General features: G+C 43.2%; 1 protein-coding gene across 1 annotated transcript in view; it reads left to right on the top strand.

The window, feature by feature from the left end:
• Positions 1–690: 690 nt before the first annotated feature.
• Positions 691–16,930, top strand: part of LOC139696045 (SET and MYND domain-containing protein 4-like) — an 89,671-nt gene continuing 73,431 nt past the window's right edge. The window contains exon 1 of the mRNA XM_071594663.1: positions 691–989. Within this exon, the coding sequence (XP_071450764.1) occupies positions 759–989 (231 nt within the window). The 5' untranslated portion in view covers positions 691–758. The remainder of the gene's footprint in view (positions 990–16,930) is intronic.

Here is a 16,930-nt window from a genome sequence, read left to right as displayed (position 1 = left end):
TGAACTATGCTCGTGACCTCTAGTGAGCTGCGGGTAGTGACCAGTCCAGTGACTGTAACTAAATTCCCTCCAATTCGCTGAGCCCATCAATTAATACGCTGAAGTCGCTCTCCCTCCGTTCCACGGTAAATCTTCAAAACATACGCAGCCAATCGAAGAACGTGGTCAATAGCAATAAGTTTTCCAAATAAATTTCCTTACAATAATCTAAAAATGTACTGTGTTAGGCAGTCATTGGACAATAGTGTACTGGGACATGAGACACTGGAACCACCAAGTTTCCAGTAGAAAAATAACGATTATTTTATTTCACGGAAGTAAATACATAGTTTTATCTTGCCGAAACTTCGTCTAAACAAGATCTCAATTGGACAATTCACAGCAGGTGAACACACAATTCGGTGTAGAGTTCCCGAGGAAGAATGTGTTTCAGTCATAACTGCCATAGAGGGGGTGGGGCACCTCATTCCCCCTCCACCCCCTCTGCCTCCCCCTCCCGAACACCCCCATCCCAACCCCCGCGCCCTCGATGAATCTCCGGTCAGTGGGCTGACTGTTGTGTTGGCAACACTGCCTTCAATCCCTCCCCATCGTGGCTCCTGATTATCCATCCCCGAGTCCTCCTTCCGCCCTTCCCCTCCCCCCCCCGCCGCCCCGTCCCCCCCTGCCCGGAGGCAGCCGTGCCCAGTGGCGCCCCCCCTCTCACTCACGCCGCGAGCACGACGCCGCCCGGTCGTCAAACGCGCAGCAGCGAGACGATGCAGCCGCACCAGGAGCAACAGCCGCCGCAGGGCCCGCGGGTGGGCACCCCTTCCGATCAGGGCCAGCCCCGGGGTTTCTTCCAGGAGTACCTCTCCCGTCTCCGCACCTCCCTCTCGCCGCAACAGTGGGACGAGTTCTGCGGGCTCCGCGGTGCGCAGGAGCGGCTGTCCTTCGTCGCGAGGCTCCCGGGGTCGGCGGACCCCCAGTGGCCCGTCGATCTGTCCACGGTGAGTGACCTCCCTCTATCCCCGATCCGTCCCGCGATCTCCCAATCGCCGCTTCCGGTGTGGGTGGGCGGAAGCGCGACCGTCGGTGTGACCGAGGGCGGTGGACGAGAGAGGGGCGGCGGGGAATGTCCCTTCGCGGCTGGCCCTGCTTAAGGACCCGCCCCCGCCTCCCCTCCTTAGCAGGGCGACCCGCTCGGAGTGAGAGGCCGAAGGAAGAGCGAGGATGACGTTCAGCTGATCATCTCAAGAGCGCTGGATCGTGCCTTCCAAGTATTATTATTATAATGTACGTGACAGTGAGATGCCCTTGGACATGCGACGCTCCCGGGACATGCGATTACGCTCGCGTTCAGCTCAACTGATGCCGTCCGGGCGATGACCGAACAAGCGAGACGCCCCCCGCCATTTCCCAGTGGGGTTCTGTAATAATCGCGCATCTGGGGTGGCCTAAACGTTTCCTTCTCATGTAAAAAAACAACAATAGAACACTCCAGACCACGTGACTCAATCGACTGAAACGTTTTATTTTTAAAAGGGCACAATTCAGAAATGGGGATGTGAAAATATGAGGGGAGAGAGGAAGAATGTGAAAAATGAAGTGCATTTTTCAGGTCATATTTATTTGTCAAAACAATTCTACACGGAGTCAATAGATTATAATTATGGGAGTAGTTCCTCTCTAAGAGCACAGATATCAGTTTCGCTTAATTATGGAAAGTCTACCTTTCTTAAAATAAATATTCGAATGTATGCAGTTTACAATTACAATTATAGGGATCGCTTGAGAGTAAAAAGTGGTCTTAAATTCAGGTTATATTTTGATTCAATTTGATTTTTGGTACGTAACGTATTCATATAATTTCTATTATTTCCTGATAGACTCTTCCTCGAAGTAGCCGAGAATATAATTTCGTAACGGGAATGGATCCTAGTGACAACTCTCACGATAGCATATCCTTTACGAAATGATTTCTGTCTTCTGCCTTCAGCAACTCAAGAATCCAAGTGTGCTCCTATCACGATGCCAAAGCCATCCTCCAACTTGTCCATGATCTGGAAGTCCCAATATTACTACACGGAATCATTTACAAGAGAATAATGAAGAATAAGATTGAATGCCGTCGTAATCCACCAAGGAGAATGAGTCCATTAGTAGAGAATGGAGAGGAGTCTACTCCGGACTCACCAGGTATACATTATTTGAAGTTGCAGTGATCAAAAGAACCCGAGATTGACAGCAGGTTCTCCGAAATAGTGTTCTTTCGAATTTAATTGTTTCCATGTTTAAATCATTCTTTTGCTACGAGTGCAGCTTCTTCCAATGGCAGTTAGACGTTCTTAAATGATTTCTTCGTGTCCCAACAACCTTGTTATATATATATATATATATATATATATATATATATATATATATATATATATATATCTGTTTGTGTGTGTATAAGTATTAATTATTTTTTATTTATTTATTAACATCTTGCAGGGTTGTTGCAGAATGTTCACACACCCCCCTTTCTTTGTGGGCGTTTTCCTGCGTGAGTTTTTACTAGGGTCTTAATGTCTGAACTCCCGAGGTTTTTCCCATGAAATCACTTTTTATGCTTATTTATTTCATTATATATATATATATATATATATATATATATATATATATATATCACGTATAAGAAGTTACTACTAGCGGACAAAGACAAAAATATGAAACACTAGTTGTCGAGCTTTCGCTGTTACAAGCCACCTTTCTCAAGGAAGAGAAGGAAGGATGCATATATGCATATATATATATGCTTTCATAGACGTAACACGGAAGTGCCGAATAGTACAATACACAGTAACACATAATATAGAAACACAAAAAAAGAGAACACTCACACGTATTTTCTTGATATTTCGACGGAAACAATCCGTCTTCCTCTGAAGATATAGAAGTAATGCCTATATATATGCATATATATATAGCATATATATATATATAGTAATGCATATATATATATATATATATATATATATATATATATATATATATATATATAAATATATATATATAGATCCGGAGTTCTAATCCCGGTCTAGGAAATATTTTTACATTCGTGATCTGCTGGATTCCGCCTTCCCCACCTCTCCTGTGTTCGTCCTTTGTGTGTGTTCCTATCCCTTTTCCTTATACTTATCTGTTTCTATATAAATGAGTATATATATATATATGCATACAGGTATATATGTATATACATGCATATATATATATGTATATATATATATATATATATATATATATATATATATATATATATATATATATATATATATATATATATATATATATATGAACTTCACCATTCTTTTATTTTACATCGCTATATATTCCTCTCGCTATAAATTAACTTCTTGATAAATGAAACGACAGGCTGTAAATAGAAACAAGTATGCAGTCAAAGCGACTCAAAACCAACAATCTGTCTCACACTCGGAATCGACGGATGTGTTTTGAATAGCTTTCGATGAATGGTTGTCATCCTTTTGCTGCCACTTTCGATCCACTATCCTGGCTACATCAATTTTGTTGGTGGCCTGAGTTAATCCCGCGCTCGGCCGTGCTTAGACAACCCAATATGCTCTCTTTTCGCTAATTCTGACTCGAGGAATTGTGCTTTATATCTCGTAAGGGGATTAGACATTTTTTTTTAAGTTTAGCTTTGGAAATTACGGAATTTAGATGTGTGAGTGTCAGTTTCAAAGCGATGATTTTGAGCGGCTTCTACTTTTGGACTCGTATTGAGGAATACTTTATGGAATAACTCGCTTTGGTGATGGGTCATTGCGAAATGTCATCCCATGCTTACGCCCTTCCATCACATTAGCGACCACGTCAGGCAAACCCAACCGGTGGGGAATGGCAGGGCGAAAGCATTGCAAACACATCGCCCTTCCCCCGGCCTGCGGCGCACGGCCCGTTGCAGAAGGAACAGCCATTAAGGTCCCCCTACCCCCGTGAGTAATAATCAAGGTCAAAGGTCAATTCACTATATCGTCAAATATAGCAAGCATCCTGATTGGTGCGCCGTAAATATCCAGTGGCGCAAATATCCAGTCAATCGGGAATAGGCGAATTAAAGGCGCTAGAGCACAGGCTACACAGCAAAATCAGTGTACCATGTTACGTTTTGATGCCATGCTATAAAACAAAGACTTGGTTTTTTTACTCTTTTGTCTGGAAGACATTTTGTAATTGAAATATAAACGTACATTTTTTGAAACAGTGTATATCGCACGAGAGCAAATTGTTACTCTATATTCAGCAGATTCAGGCGAGATGTGGTGGAAGTTCGTCATTATGAGAGAATCAAAATTTGCACTTTTCCACAGATATATTTTGTAAAGTACAACGCGTTTCAGTTCATTGAACCATATTCAGTTACTTCAGGTACAAGTCTTGCATCTGAAGATGGTCGGTTGAACTGGAAATCGTTGTGCGTTACAAATAAATCTGTGGAAAAGTGCAAATTTTGATTTTCTCATAATTGTCACTTGGTTCGATCGCAGAACTTGTCGAAGTGGTGTCAGTCAATCGGGAATGGGCGAAATAAAGTTGCCAAACAAGAGGAAGTATTTGCAACTTCATTCTGTTGTGACATCAGCGAAGGAATTTTTAACTTTCAAGAGGGAATTCCTTTCATTCGTGGAGTTGTGCCCGTCTAGCGGTCTTCTGCTCATCTTAACAAACTGCGAACTCTTCAACCCTGGCAATTCATTCTCATTCGCGTTTGCCGTTCGGATCCCCTGCGGTCGTCTCTCGTGTGTGGAGGAGGACTCCACGCCCTAGTTGCTTCCTCATCGGATTCCTTCGTCCCAGCCGTCGTCCGCCCCCCCCCCTCAGCCCCAAGCCCCAAGCCTTTCCGCCACCCTCCCCCCCCCCAAAGCACTTCCTTCGGCGATCCTAAATCGGGACCTTTTTGAATAAGTTCCGATCGTTTATAGGGCCACTAAAACAGGGTTGCCACTTCCTCTCCCGTTTCCCAAAATACGCGATACACATTGGGTCCAAAATGACGACACGAATAATTTCGTGCAATGGCTATACTTTGCAATGGTATGATACTCGCACGCATCTTATTTCATGATTTAAAAACCTTAATAAAATTGCGACAAATATTACACAGTTATGCTGGGCTAAAACATGGAGTGGAAACTTAAAAAAAAATAGTTTCTGCTAGTTTTTCCCTCATCACTTATCCATTCCTTTTAAACAGTTTTGATCAACTTTGCTCCACGGTCGAAGTAATTCTTCCAAGTTCTCCATCCAATTACAGCCAGAATTTTTTCAGCTCAAAACATTATGCGGGGTTACGATGGTTCAATACCTCGGCTACAGCTCAAAGAGACGTGTATTCAAGTATTTTTCTTCGATCTTCGATCCAGAACGATAGAAAAACGCAATGGGCGTGCATTCCCTCGAATACGAATATTAGAGATGTACGTACGATGGCAAACATCCCACTTGCCACCCACAGCGCCTAGCGTCTGGAGATTACCGATTAATGATTATAGCGCTCGTTACATTATCATTTGTCCTGCTTTGTTTGTTTTCAATTTCCTCCGCCCATCCCTCAACACTCTCTTTCTCTGTGTGTGTGGGGGGAGGGGAGGGGAGGGGAGTGGACACCTCACGCCGTCCACTGCATACCTGCTGCGGCGAGTTACATTTCCTGGCTGTGTCTTCGGGGGCGGAGGCCATGAGTTGCATGTCCATGTGATACTAGAATTTTCCCCTCTTACTATTCAATTCTAATTTTCCACGTCATTGGATAGATGTTTACTAATTTGTATGTTCATATGTATTTTGGTTGATGGTATATTTATATTTGCATGCGTGTAAGTTCAAAAGGCTTGGCATTAATGTACTATACACCTCTGTGAGTGTAGTTTTACATGGATGTTTTGTTTTTGTATGTAATTTTATTTTCTTTTAAGGTTAGCGGTGAATTAATACCGCCTGCCACGGGGCCCTGCGGCGACTCGCGCGGGGTATTATGTAGATTTGTAGATGAAGTATCTTTTATGGAGATACGTACGAGTAGTAGTAGTAGTAGTACTTTTTAGCGGAGGCGACCGACAGCTGAGGTCATTTGCGTCATTTGGGATGGAGAGGAAAGGATGAAGGGTGGAGAGAAACCTGGTGTAAGCTTTAGCCTACTCTTTACGAAAGGCGCCAAGGGGTCCACAGCTTAACGTCCCATCCGACGGACGGCGTACTCACTCAAATTGCTCTACACGAAGCACCTCAATTAGAGATCGGGATACCACTGAAAAAAATCTCTCGTCTCCGGTATTCGGACCCGGGCCCTCACGGTTGGAAGCCATTACGCTAGCCACCGCACCATCCCGATCCCCAGACACGCACGAGTACTCTTCCTTTGCTTCTCTTCTTTAAATCATTTTAATTAAATCTTTCCTCTTTTTTCTTCACTCTGTTGGAAAAGAGCTCTCGTGAACCGATGCCATCAAACCGGGTTCATTTGTTGGAGGGTAATTGATGTTGAGGGGCAAAATCACGTGAAATGCATGCGTGAAAACATTGTATCCGCGAAAACCTCCAGCGAAAGGAAGATAGGGTGGATGCATTCACGAATCTCTTGCTCAAGGGCAGCACTTCTGAGCCCGGGAGCGAAAAGGTGGCGAGGCCTCCGCCAGAACACGGACGACTTCAGTTTGTATACATACACGTTGTTAGGGGTAGAAGGGCAAAAAACGAAGGCGATGCTTCCGGCTCCTGTTTCCAGCATTAGAACTCCGGTGTGGACGCCCCTGCGATTGGCTGGTTCATTCCTTCCTTTTTTTCCGAAACCAGGAGTTCGAGGAAAAGCAGTTTCTGTCGTTCTGAGAATATCTGGCTTCAACAAAAATAAACATTACAAGATGTGAAATGCCACCATACTTTCTTCGGTCTTCTCCATTAGTTTCTATTTTAGAAAATCGAAAACATTTTCAACAAAAAGGAAGTTTTAATATTTCATACTTCATAATTTAATACTTCACATATATATTAGACAATATAGCATATATATGAATAGAATAGAAAAGCAACATTTAAAAGGACTTGAAGAAGGCCGAAAGCTCGAACAATTTACCGTGTGAGTGTCCTTTTAAATGTTGCTATACTATTCTATTTCTATTATATTGTGTCAAACCATTATATATATATATATATATATATATATATATATATATATATATATATATATATATATTATAAGTTAATCTACCAGTTAAGTCAGGTTTTTGGATGGACAGCTCCTAAATAAATATTTTGTGACCCCTAGCAAAAAACAACATCCTACTCTACATCAGGTCCCTCTTCATCTCTGAGTACCTTCTTCCTCCCTTCATCCCATCCAACATCCCTATCCTGTTCCTTCCCTTTCCTCGTTTGCCTAACATTCTCCCCTCTATCACAGTCTTCAACATCCCAAAACCACTTCATCCACTTTTCCTGCCTCCAAAGGATTTCTCCCAAAAAAACCCCTCTCTTCGCCCACCATACCAAGTACTTCCTTGTTTGTTTTCTTCTCTGTCCATTTCACCTTCTCCATTCTTCTCCACACCCACATTTCAAAAGCCTCCAGTCTACGTCAATCCTCCTACTTCAATGACCACGTTCCCGCGCCGTACATAGCTACGCTCCATATCAAAGTTTTTACGAGTCTTTTCTTAATATCCTTACTCAAAGTCCGTGTCATCAACTCCCTCCTCCTTGTGAAAGCCTCTTTGCCTAGCGCAATTCTTCTCCTTACGTCCATACTACTTTGACCGTGTTGGTCCAAAACACTACCGAGATACGTAAACTGTTCTACCTGCTATAGTTTTTGCCTTCCTATTTTAATGTTTAGCTTAGTCTTTTTCTTTCTAGAAAATCGCATAACCTTTGTTTTATTGATATTGATTTTCATCCCATACCTTTCGCACTGAATTTCCAATTCGCTCAGCAATGCTTCCAACCCCTTGGCTGACTGACAAATTAAAGCTTGGTCATCAGCGAAGCTAACTGATTTTAGGAATTCCCAACCCACTTTCATTCCTACCTCCAGTTCTTCCCATGCCTCTTTGATCATTTCCTCTGCATACAGGTTGAACAGCAACGGTGATAATGGGCAACCCTGCCTTACACCTCTTCCTAACACTGCCCATCCGGACTCCCCGTTTCCCACCCGCACCTGAGCAGTCTGAGACACGTACAGGTTGCGGATTAGCCTCCTTTCCCTCCAATCTATTCCTATTTTATACAATATACTAATTAGTTTTTCCCAATTCACTCTATCAAACGCTTTTTCGAAATCTACGAAACAGGCAAATACCTCCTGGTTGTATTCTATATTGCTCTCGATTACTAATCTCATTACTGCAATGGCATCACGCGTACCTCTTCCCTTCCTAAACCCAAACTGGTCATCCCCTGAGTAATCATTTGCCCAACTCTCTATCCTTTTGTTTATGATCCTTAGAACAAATTTAGCTGCGTGGGATATCAAACTTATTGTCCTGTAGTCCTCACATGATGTAGCTTTTACCTTTTTCGGAATAGGAACTGAAACTGATCTCACAAAGTCTTCCGGCCGTATTCCTTCCTCCTAAATAAGACAAACGAAATCGTACTACGAATCAGCCCATATAGCCTCTTCCTCCCAAACTTTCCTAAACAATTCAATAGTTCCGCGGGAATGTTATCCACCCCCACGGCCTTATTTAGTTTCATTTCCCTTGATGCCCTTTCTATCTCCTCGTCGAGTATGCCTGGACCTAAGCTGTCTTCCTCTACGTCATTTTCTTTTTCTATGTCTAACATTGTTGGTCGAAGTTCTTTACGAAACGGTTCTTCTATATACGCCTTCCATCTCTCTTCGATCTTTCCTGTGTCAACTATTATCTTACACGCCTTGTCTCTAACCGTTAGCATATACTCCCTTACTTACTTCCCGATAAGATTTAACTTTGCGGTACCGGGCACCGATTTCACCCTTCCTCTGCAAACTTTCCATGTCCTCGTACCGTGTCTTCCACCAGGCTTCTTTTGCTTTATTTGTTGCCCGCCTCAATTTATTGTTTAATTATTTGTACTTCATTTTGCCTGACTCTGTGCGTACATAATTCCATTATCTCCGCTCATCCATCTTTGTAATCATCTCATCCGTGATGACGGACGTTACATTTCATAGCGACTAAATTGTGGTCAGAGTCCGCATGCGCTCCCGGAAAGCAGTGCGAATTTATCACACTGTTCCTAAACCTGTGTCTAACCAGGATATAATCTAGCTGATACCCTTCTGAATCACCTGGCATTTTCCATGTATACCTGCGTCTTTTTTGTAGTGCCTTAACCAAGTGTTGGTGATGACTAACCCCTGTCTCCTGCAGAACTCAACTGCTTTCTCCCCGCGGTCATTCCGCCTAAACCGTAGTCCCCCACCTCATCACCATCTCTTCCTTCGCCTACCGTCGCATTCCAATCCCCCATCACCATCAAATGTTTCCCTGCGGGAACACACGCCATTATGTCCTCTAACTGATCGTATATCCTATCGACCTATTTTTCCTTATGGTTGGTCGGCGGCGTATATTCCTGAATAATAACCAAGTTCGTCGGTTCTACTTTTATCTCTACTAGTAATATTCCATCCGTTACCTGCTCTATGTTGACTACGCTTCCTCCTACCTCTTCATTTAATACTATGGCAACCCCTCGTTGGCTCTCGTCCCCGCCGCTGTATATTATTCTATAATTATCACTCCAGTAATCCCCGCTATCCTTCCGTCTCATCTCGCATAGACCTAAAATATCTATTTTTTCCCTTTCCATCTCTCGCTTAACATTCTCCAATTTCCCTGACCTCATCATTGTCCTAACATTCCACGTTCCTATTCTAACTAATTTGTTCTTATTCTCCTGGGTCTTCTGTCCTGCTGCTGCTGGTTTTCCCTTGCAAGGGTTTCGTGGGATGACGACCGCTGAAGCTTTGCCTCCCCCGCTGCCGGGCACGACACACGGCCGATTGGGCCGAGTCCCGTAGTTGCCAGGACTCAAAATCTCTTTAGTGACCATCATATTTATCTTGGGAGTGATAATTGAGGTGGTTTCCCGGTGCCTTCCTCAATAGTGTTTTTAACGTGTCACCATCACTTACTGGCCGCCCCACTGGGGTCGGACGCCATTGCAGCCGCTTCACTGAGGAGCAGACGCTGCGTGGACTACCTTTTGTCTGGCTCCTAACCTTCGACCTATCTCGCATGGGTGACCCTACCAGGAGCAATTATTTTTACTCCCACCAGCACAGCTCTAGGGGTCATCGGATCGCACAAGCCCTGCCACCACGTCAAGGTTGTAGTCCGGGGAGGTATATATATATATATATATATATATATATATATATATATATATATATATATATATATATATATATATATATATGTTATATATACATACACACGAGCACAAGTATAATCGCATTTTATATGTATATATGTATTGTATTTATTTTCTGAATTAAACTATTAGTTCGTTTTCCCTTCGTCTAGGAAAAAGTCAAAAAGAATCTTTCGCTTATATGGCCTTCTTTAGATATCCCGCTATGGGATCCGGACTAAGTTGGATCGATTGTCGAATTGGAACGCGTTCAGCGTAGAGGAGCTAGATTTGTAAAACGATGTCATGAACTTAGTAGAGTATACTAGAGGAGTTAGGCTGGCAATACATCAAAGAGCGAAGGTTAAATTACAGATTAAATTTTTTGCAAAAATTAGAAGACTGTCTCTTTAGCAGTGATGATGGAAATGCATAATTACGCCCTTCGTACTACTGTAGGAAAGATCATGTTGATAAAATTAGAGAGAGATTAAGTGTAGAATAGATAGATTTAAGATGTCATTTTTCCACGAACGATAAAGGATTAGAATGACATTGTCCGACGTTGGTAGGGGTAAGAAACATTAGTCTGGTGTGTATTCCCCCCTGCCACATATTCTAGCGATGGCTTGCAGAGTACTATGTGATAAAATAATAAAATGAAACATCAAATCTCTCCGTACACAGTAAATATCATAGGTTTATTCAAGTAATGTCACATTACACATGCCTAAAAATTATGAGGCAAGTAAAGGAGTATTCAAATATAGTGTATTCAGATATTTTAGACATTTATTCAGACGACCTTTCCCTGGCATTTTTTACAGGGAGAGAATATTCTTCACGTCCTTATTTGTTGAAATTTCGCGAAAATATGCTCGCTGTTGGTGGCGCTAGACGAGAGAGTCAAAACTTGTGCCCACCGCTATGAAGCTAACGATCGCGCATGCGACATATTTCAAATGGGTTGTCACAACAACCACCTCCCTCCCCTTCGAGTGGCACAGATGTTCATTTCCTCAGCCGAAATTGTGACACAGGTCCTGACCATCCGCGGCCGCGTATACTTCGCGAGCTCCCGACGAGGAGACGGCCTTCTTCTTGAGTCCCGCGCTACTTAAACCATGCCGTTCCGAGTGTCTTGAGAGTCCACGCTCCGGAAATACAGGCGCCTGGCCCTTCCCTCCGGCGCCACGAGAGGCCCTCTCCCTTTCTCCCTCCCAAGTGAATGACGCCTTGTCGGGTTCGCTGGAACAAGCGCTCGGAAATGTGCCCTCTTCTATTTCCTGCCGCCACTAATATGAGTATTCACGTGCGCATAAGACCACGATTATGAACCGAGCGTTGTAGTGGGATCAGATTTGAGGCCTTTAAAGGTAAGACTTGCGCCGAAGGCTCTTGCCGACTGTTGCGCCATTGGGAGCGAACCGAGAACCATTGAGTATTTACTTTACGAGTTCACTTTTCACATTGTAGAATCCTAATCAAGACATCCCCGAGCGATTATAAACAACTTCTGCTGTTGCTTACGACGTCTGACATTGCCCGCTCGCTATTTTCAGACGATACACGCGGCGTCAACCGCTTTATCAGTTACAATCACCGTATGTTTTTGATTCGTCGTCCATACTGTTTTTCTTCCGATTTCTACTCGACTCACATATGATGTAATGTGCAAAACCAACCGAAAATGTACCAGAGAATAGAAAATGACATAAGGTTCTTTCTCCATTAAATCCCCGGTGGCGGCGGGATAACGTCCTCACCTTTCAATTAAGAGGTCGAGGTTTCGATTCCCGCCCAGATGGTTATTTTTTCATCTAGGATTTGCGTGTTTGCATATGCCTCTATTGTTATATTATCATAAAAAGTCCGATGTAAAGGTCAAAGTGCTGTTTTAGGATAACTTTGAAATACAATTTACGAGCCGTTACGGCTGTCAGCCTGTCGTAAAATAAAAAAATAAATAAAAATAAACATTTAAAGTGTTAACTCTCGAGTGTGATTGGGGCTGTAGCCACGTTTCGGGCGAAACACGGGTTACTATTTCTTTTTTATTCAGAAATCATATTTTGGACGGTGGAGAATAGTTACTGTGATAACGAGACTCGTAGTTGTACGAATTCGGCGGAAATTCACGAGCGAAACGAGATCTTAAATTGATTTGGCACTGATGGCAGAGGAGGTGGCTCAATTAAAAGGACGCCGTCGTGCTATTTGGGCCCAAAATTACATCTAAGGCATAAATCAGCATACCATTTCACGCTATGAGGCAATTTGTTTTAAGTTGGGAGATCTCATTTAAATACGTTTAATTGAGTGATAAAAAGATCAGTGACGCCGGTGAGAGAAATCCCCGTTTTAGTGTGCCGAAAGCCAAGTAAAGAAAAGTATTACGTGGGCTGTCCAGTACGTAGCTTACGTTCTGAAATAAAATATGAACATAGTACCAAGACAAAGTTTTACTGTAAGCATTTGAAAGGTAAAATCTTTTTCTACATAGCCGTCATTCAAATTGAGGCATTTATCATAACGATACACAAGCTTTTCAATTGCGTCTCTGATGAAATCCGTCACTTTATATTATAACTATCATTTGCATACACCAACATGCAATTCTGTGTCACTTTTAAATCATGTTAGTTCCATAATGAGGTACCTCGATAGCCAAGATTTATTGATTAATAACCAACACGGGTTCCGTAAAGGTAGATCCTGCGAAACTCAACTCGCACTCTTTGCCAATGATATAATGCATTCCGGTGAAGGTAATATTCCAGGTGATGCGAAATTCCTAGATTTTAAAAAAGCTTTTGATAAAGTCCCTCATTGCAAGTTACTCGCGAAGTTGGAACCTTATGGAATACACGGGAGTATTGTCTGCTGGATTAGACAATTTTTAAAAAATCCCGTTCAAACAGTCGTCCTGGACGGTGTATCATCCAATACTGTCAAGGTCACGTCGGGTGTACCACAGGGAAGTGTCATAGGCCCCCTCTTGTTTCTTATTTACATAAATGACCTCAGCGCCGTGGTTAATAGCAGGCTCCGTCTTTTTGCTGACGATGCGGTTATTTATGGGGATATTCGAAGTCGCGAAGACAGAGTCGCGTTAGCTAACGACCTAAATGCAATCCAGACTTGGTGCGAAACATGGCAATTGGAATTAAATTTGAAAAAATGCGTAGTAATACATTTTTGGGGAAAGATTAACACTCCCCCATTTAGTTACAAAGTGAAGCAAACAGAAATCGCGAGGGTAGATTCCTTTAAATACTTGGGTGTAACAATTACTCACGATCTGTCCTGGGGAAAGCACATACGGGAAATATGCAGTCGTGCTAATAAAAAATTGGGATTTGTAAAAAGAGTGCTGGGTAAATGTGACGAAAAAGTGAAGGAACGATGTTTTCTTGCCCTAGTCAGGCCCCACCTAGAGTATGCTGCCAGTATATGGGATCCTCAAGAGATAAATTTAATTCCGGAATTGGAACGAGTTCAGCGGAAGGGGGCTAGAGTTGTCAAAAACTGTTATGACCAACGCAGTAGCGTAACTACTTTGCTAGAAAATTTAGGCCGGGATTCCATTACACAGCGGTGTTTACAATATAGATCAAACTTATTAAAAACATTTAAAGATGGGTCCTTTTCCGATGACATCAAGAACATAATACGAACCCCAACGTATTACGGGCGGAGGGATCACGAATATAAGATTAGAGAGATTGACTGCAGGACAGACAGCTTTAAATGATCATTTTTTCCAAGAACAATAAGAGACCAGAATGCTTGTAATCGAAATCCCCCACTAGTCGGCTCGACATAATAAGTATTAACCTACAAGGTAGCGACTGCGCATGGTATACGCTAGTATATTTACAAATTTTTTTTGCAGGTTCCCCTTAGCTTTCCCCATCCATTTGAAAAACCCTAACCCCCTCATCCCTTACCCTTTCCTCCTGGTGCTGCACCCCCTGCCACACACCTTTTTGGTGGCTTGCAGGGTATTGATGTAGATGTAGATGTAGATGAATCACTGTGTTGCAATCCAAATCTAGCGAGAGGTTTTTAATCGTAAATCGGTGATTTTTACGAAATTTGATTTTCACGGTCAGTTCACCTGTCTTAATGCTAGGGCGACAACTGCGGTCAGTCCTCGTCGTAAGCATTGTTGCTGTGGCCATTTTTGAACTGAATGCACCAATGCCTCACTCCGCCTTCGCTCATTATTCCGTCTCCGTGCACACTCCACTGCAAAGTTGCCTATTCGTTTCAATTGACTTGTGGTAGTTTTTTTTGCCATTAAAAGCTTAATCACAGATCGCACAGAACTGGCGGGATTTTTTACATTGCAGCGCATATTTCAACAGTTCGCGGTAAGAAAATTAGTAGATCAACAATCTGCACACATTGCAATAGCAGGATGCGTGGACTGAGTGTAGGGATGTTTAGACCCCAAGATGGTGGCTCTAGCCCTATTACCCGCCGCCACGCCAAACCGAAACGTAAGTTACTTTCTTGGCAGCCCTCGTATACAAGTACACGTAACCCAGGCAATTACGACCCTGGATTGTTAGCTAGAATTTAAAAAATACTTGCATCCAAAACGATGTGAAATAGGCCAGCTATGTATAATTGGTAACTTATGATTATTCTTTCAATTTTGCGATGCATCATAGTTTCATATCGATGCTTCGGCGACGGTTATTTTTTTTTAAATTTGTCAAATGATGAAAGTTGTGTGACTCTATCTATTTTTGCGTGGGTGCTCCCACAGTTTCGACTACGGGAGTGTCATCGAGAAGAGAACTATGACGCAGTGAATTTAACCTCTGCCCTCGCCGCCTGCATTACCACAGCCCGGATTGGTGGGGACGTTGAGAGGGCATCGATGCGACCGACCGCCGACTCCTTCGCTCTCTCCACACTCCTTCGGGGAGGGCGGGGACCTGTTGGGGCTCACTCGCCCGAAGCTCCAGCCGGAGAGGTGGGTGCGGAAGGGGGGGGGGGGAGCCGCCGCTGCGCGCACTTGCGTAAGGGGGGGAGCGGGTCTGCAGGCGAGGGTGTCGGGTGCAGCAGCTGCCGGGATGTGGGTGCGGCCGAGAGGGGGGATTGCCTGCGGCTCCTCTCAACATGGAAGAGAGGCGGCGGCAATCCATGACCAGTGTCCAGGCGGGGCCAATGCGCCGCCATATGCGATGCACGCAGTCAGGGCCGGCGAAAGAAATGTAGAAAATTGTGGGATTCTGCGTACTTGTAGCCGACCATTGCCTCAGCGACTGCTTCAATCCAAGGATGGACACAAAGACACTCAGACTCGTTGGTTCTATTCTTATCTTTCAATATTAGGGTCTCGAAACTCTTCCTTATTCATCTGTCATAATTCTCCCTCGGGACCCCACACCTACCTCGGGGTAATCCCAGAAGTACCCGACCCAACAAAGAAGAAACAAATATTTTGGAGAAAAACGTATTTATTTTTCAACATAATCTCCTTTCAGCTCTCTACACTTTTCCCAGCGATGTTCAATAGGTTCGATACCCTTTTTATAATAAGAACTGTTTTGTCCTCAAAATAGCCATTAACTGCCGATATCATTTCTTCACGTTTGGAAAATCTTGGACCACTGAGCCATTTTTTCAAGTTTGCGAACAGAAAATGATCCGAGGGGGCTAAATCTGACAAATAGGGTGCATTAGGAAGTAATTCAAACTTTAATTCATGAATTTTGGCCATTGAAATAACGGATTTGTTAGCTAATGCATTGTCTTGATAAAACTACACTTTCTTCGTAGCCAAATGCGGCCGCTTTTGCTTGATTTCTTCGCTCGAACGTTGATGTATACCATGTTTTTTTGTGGATAATATAAATTTGTGGCTTCTGTTTGCGGTTTTTTTCTTTCTTAATTATGGGTGGGGTCCTAACACCCCCCGCCACACTCCCTTGCGGCGGCTTGCGGGGTATTAAGTAGAGGTAGATGAAACGTTGCAATAAGTTTGCATAATACTCGCCGTTGATAGTTTTACATTTTTCAAGATACTCAATGAAAATTATCCCACGCGCATCCCATTAAACCGCCTCCATGACCTTGATGATGCAGATGAAACGGTCTTCGCCTTCTTCGGATACCCTTTTGAATCCATTGCTTTGATTGTTCTTCTGTCTCGGGTGTGAAGTAATGGACCCATTTTTCATCCATGGTTATGAAAAATTCTGCTTTGTCGCTGTGAAACTTTGCTAAGCACTCAATTGAAACATCTTCACGACACTGGTATTGCTCGAGTGTGAGCACCCAGCTTTCTTGCCCTTGCTATCTTGCACACAGCTTTCTCATGTCCATATGTTCAGTTAAAATGCGATATACTGCATAACTTTTTGAAATTCCTACTATGTCTCCTAGCTCCCGCACTTTCAGTCAACGGCCAATCAGTATCACTTTGTGGATTTTCTTCATCGTTACTGGAGTCGTCACCTCATTTGGTCGACCAATGCGATGCTCGTCTAGGCAGCTGGTACGGCCTCGTTCAAACTCTGCTACCCAATATTTT

This window comes from Hetaerina americana, unplaced genomic scaffold, assembly GCF_022747635.1.
Source record: "Hetaerina americana unplaced genomic scaffold, ioHetAmer1.1.p SCAF_1, whole genome shotgun sequence".
NCBI classification, from domain to species: Eukaryota; Metazoa; Arthropoda; class Insecta; order Odonata; family Calopterygidae; genus Hetaerina; species Hetaerina americana.
The sequence above is the reverse complement of the archived record's forward strand: the minus strand, read 5'-3'. Positions and strand labels throughout refer to the sequence as shown.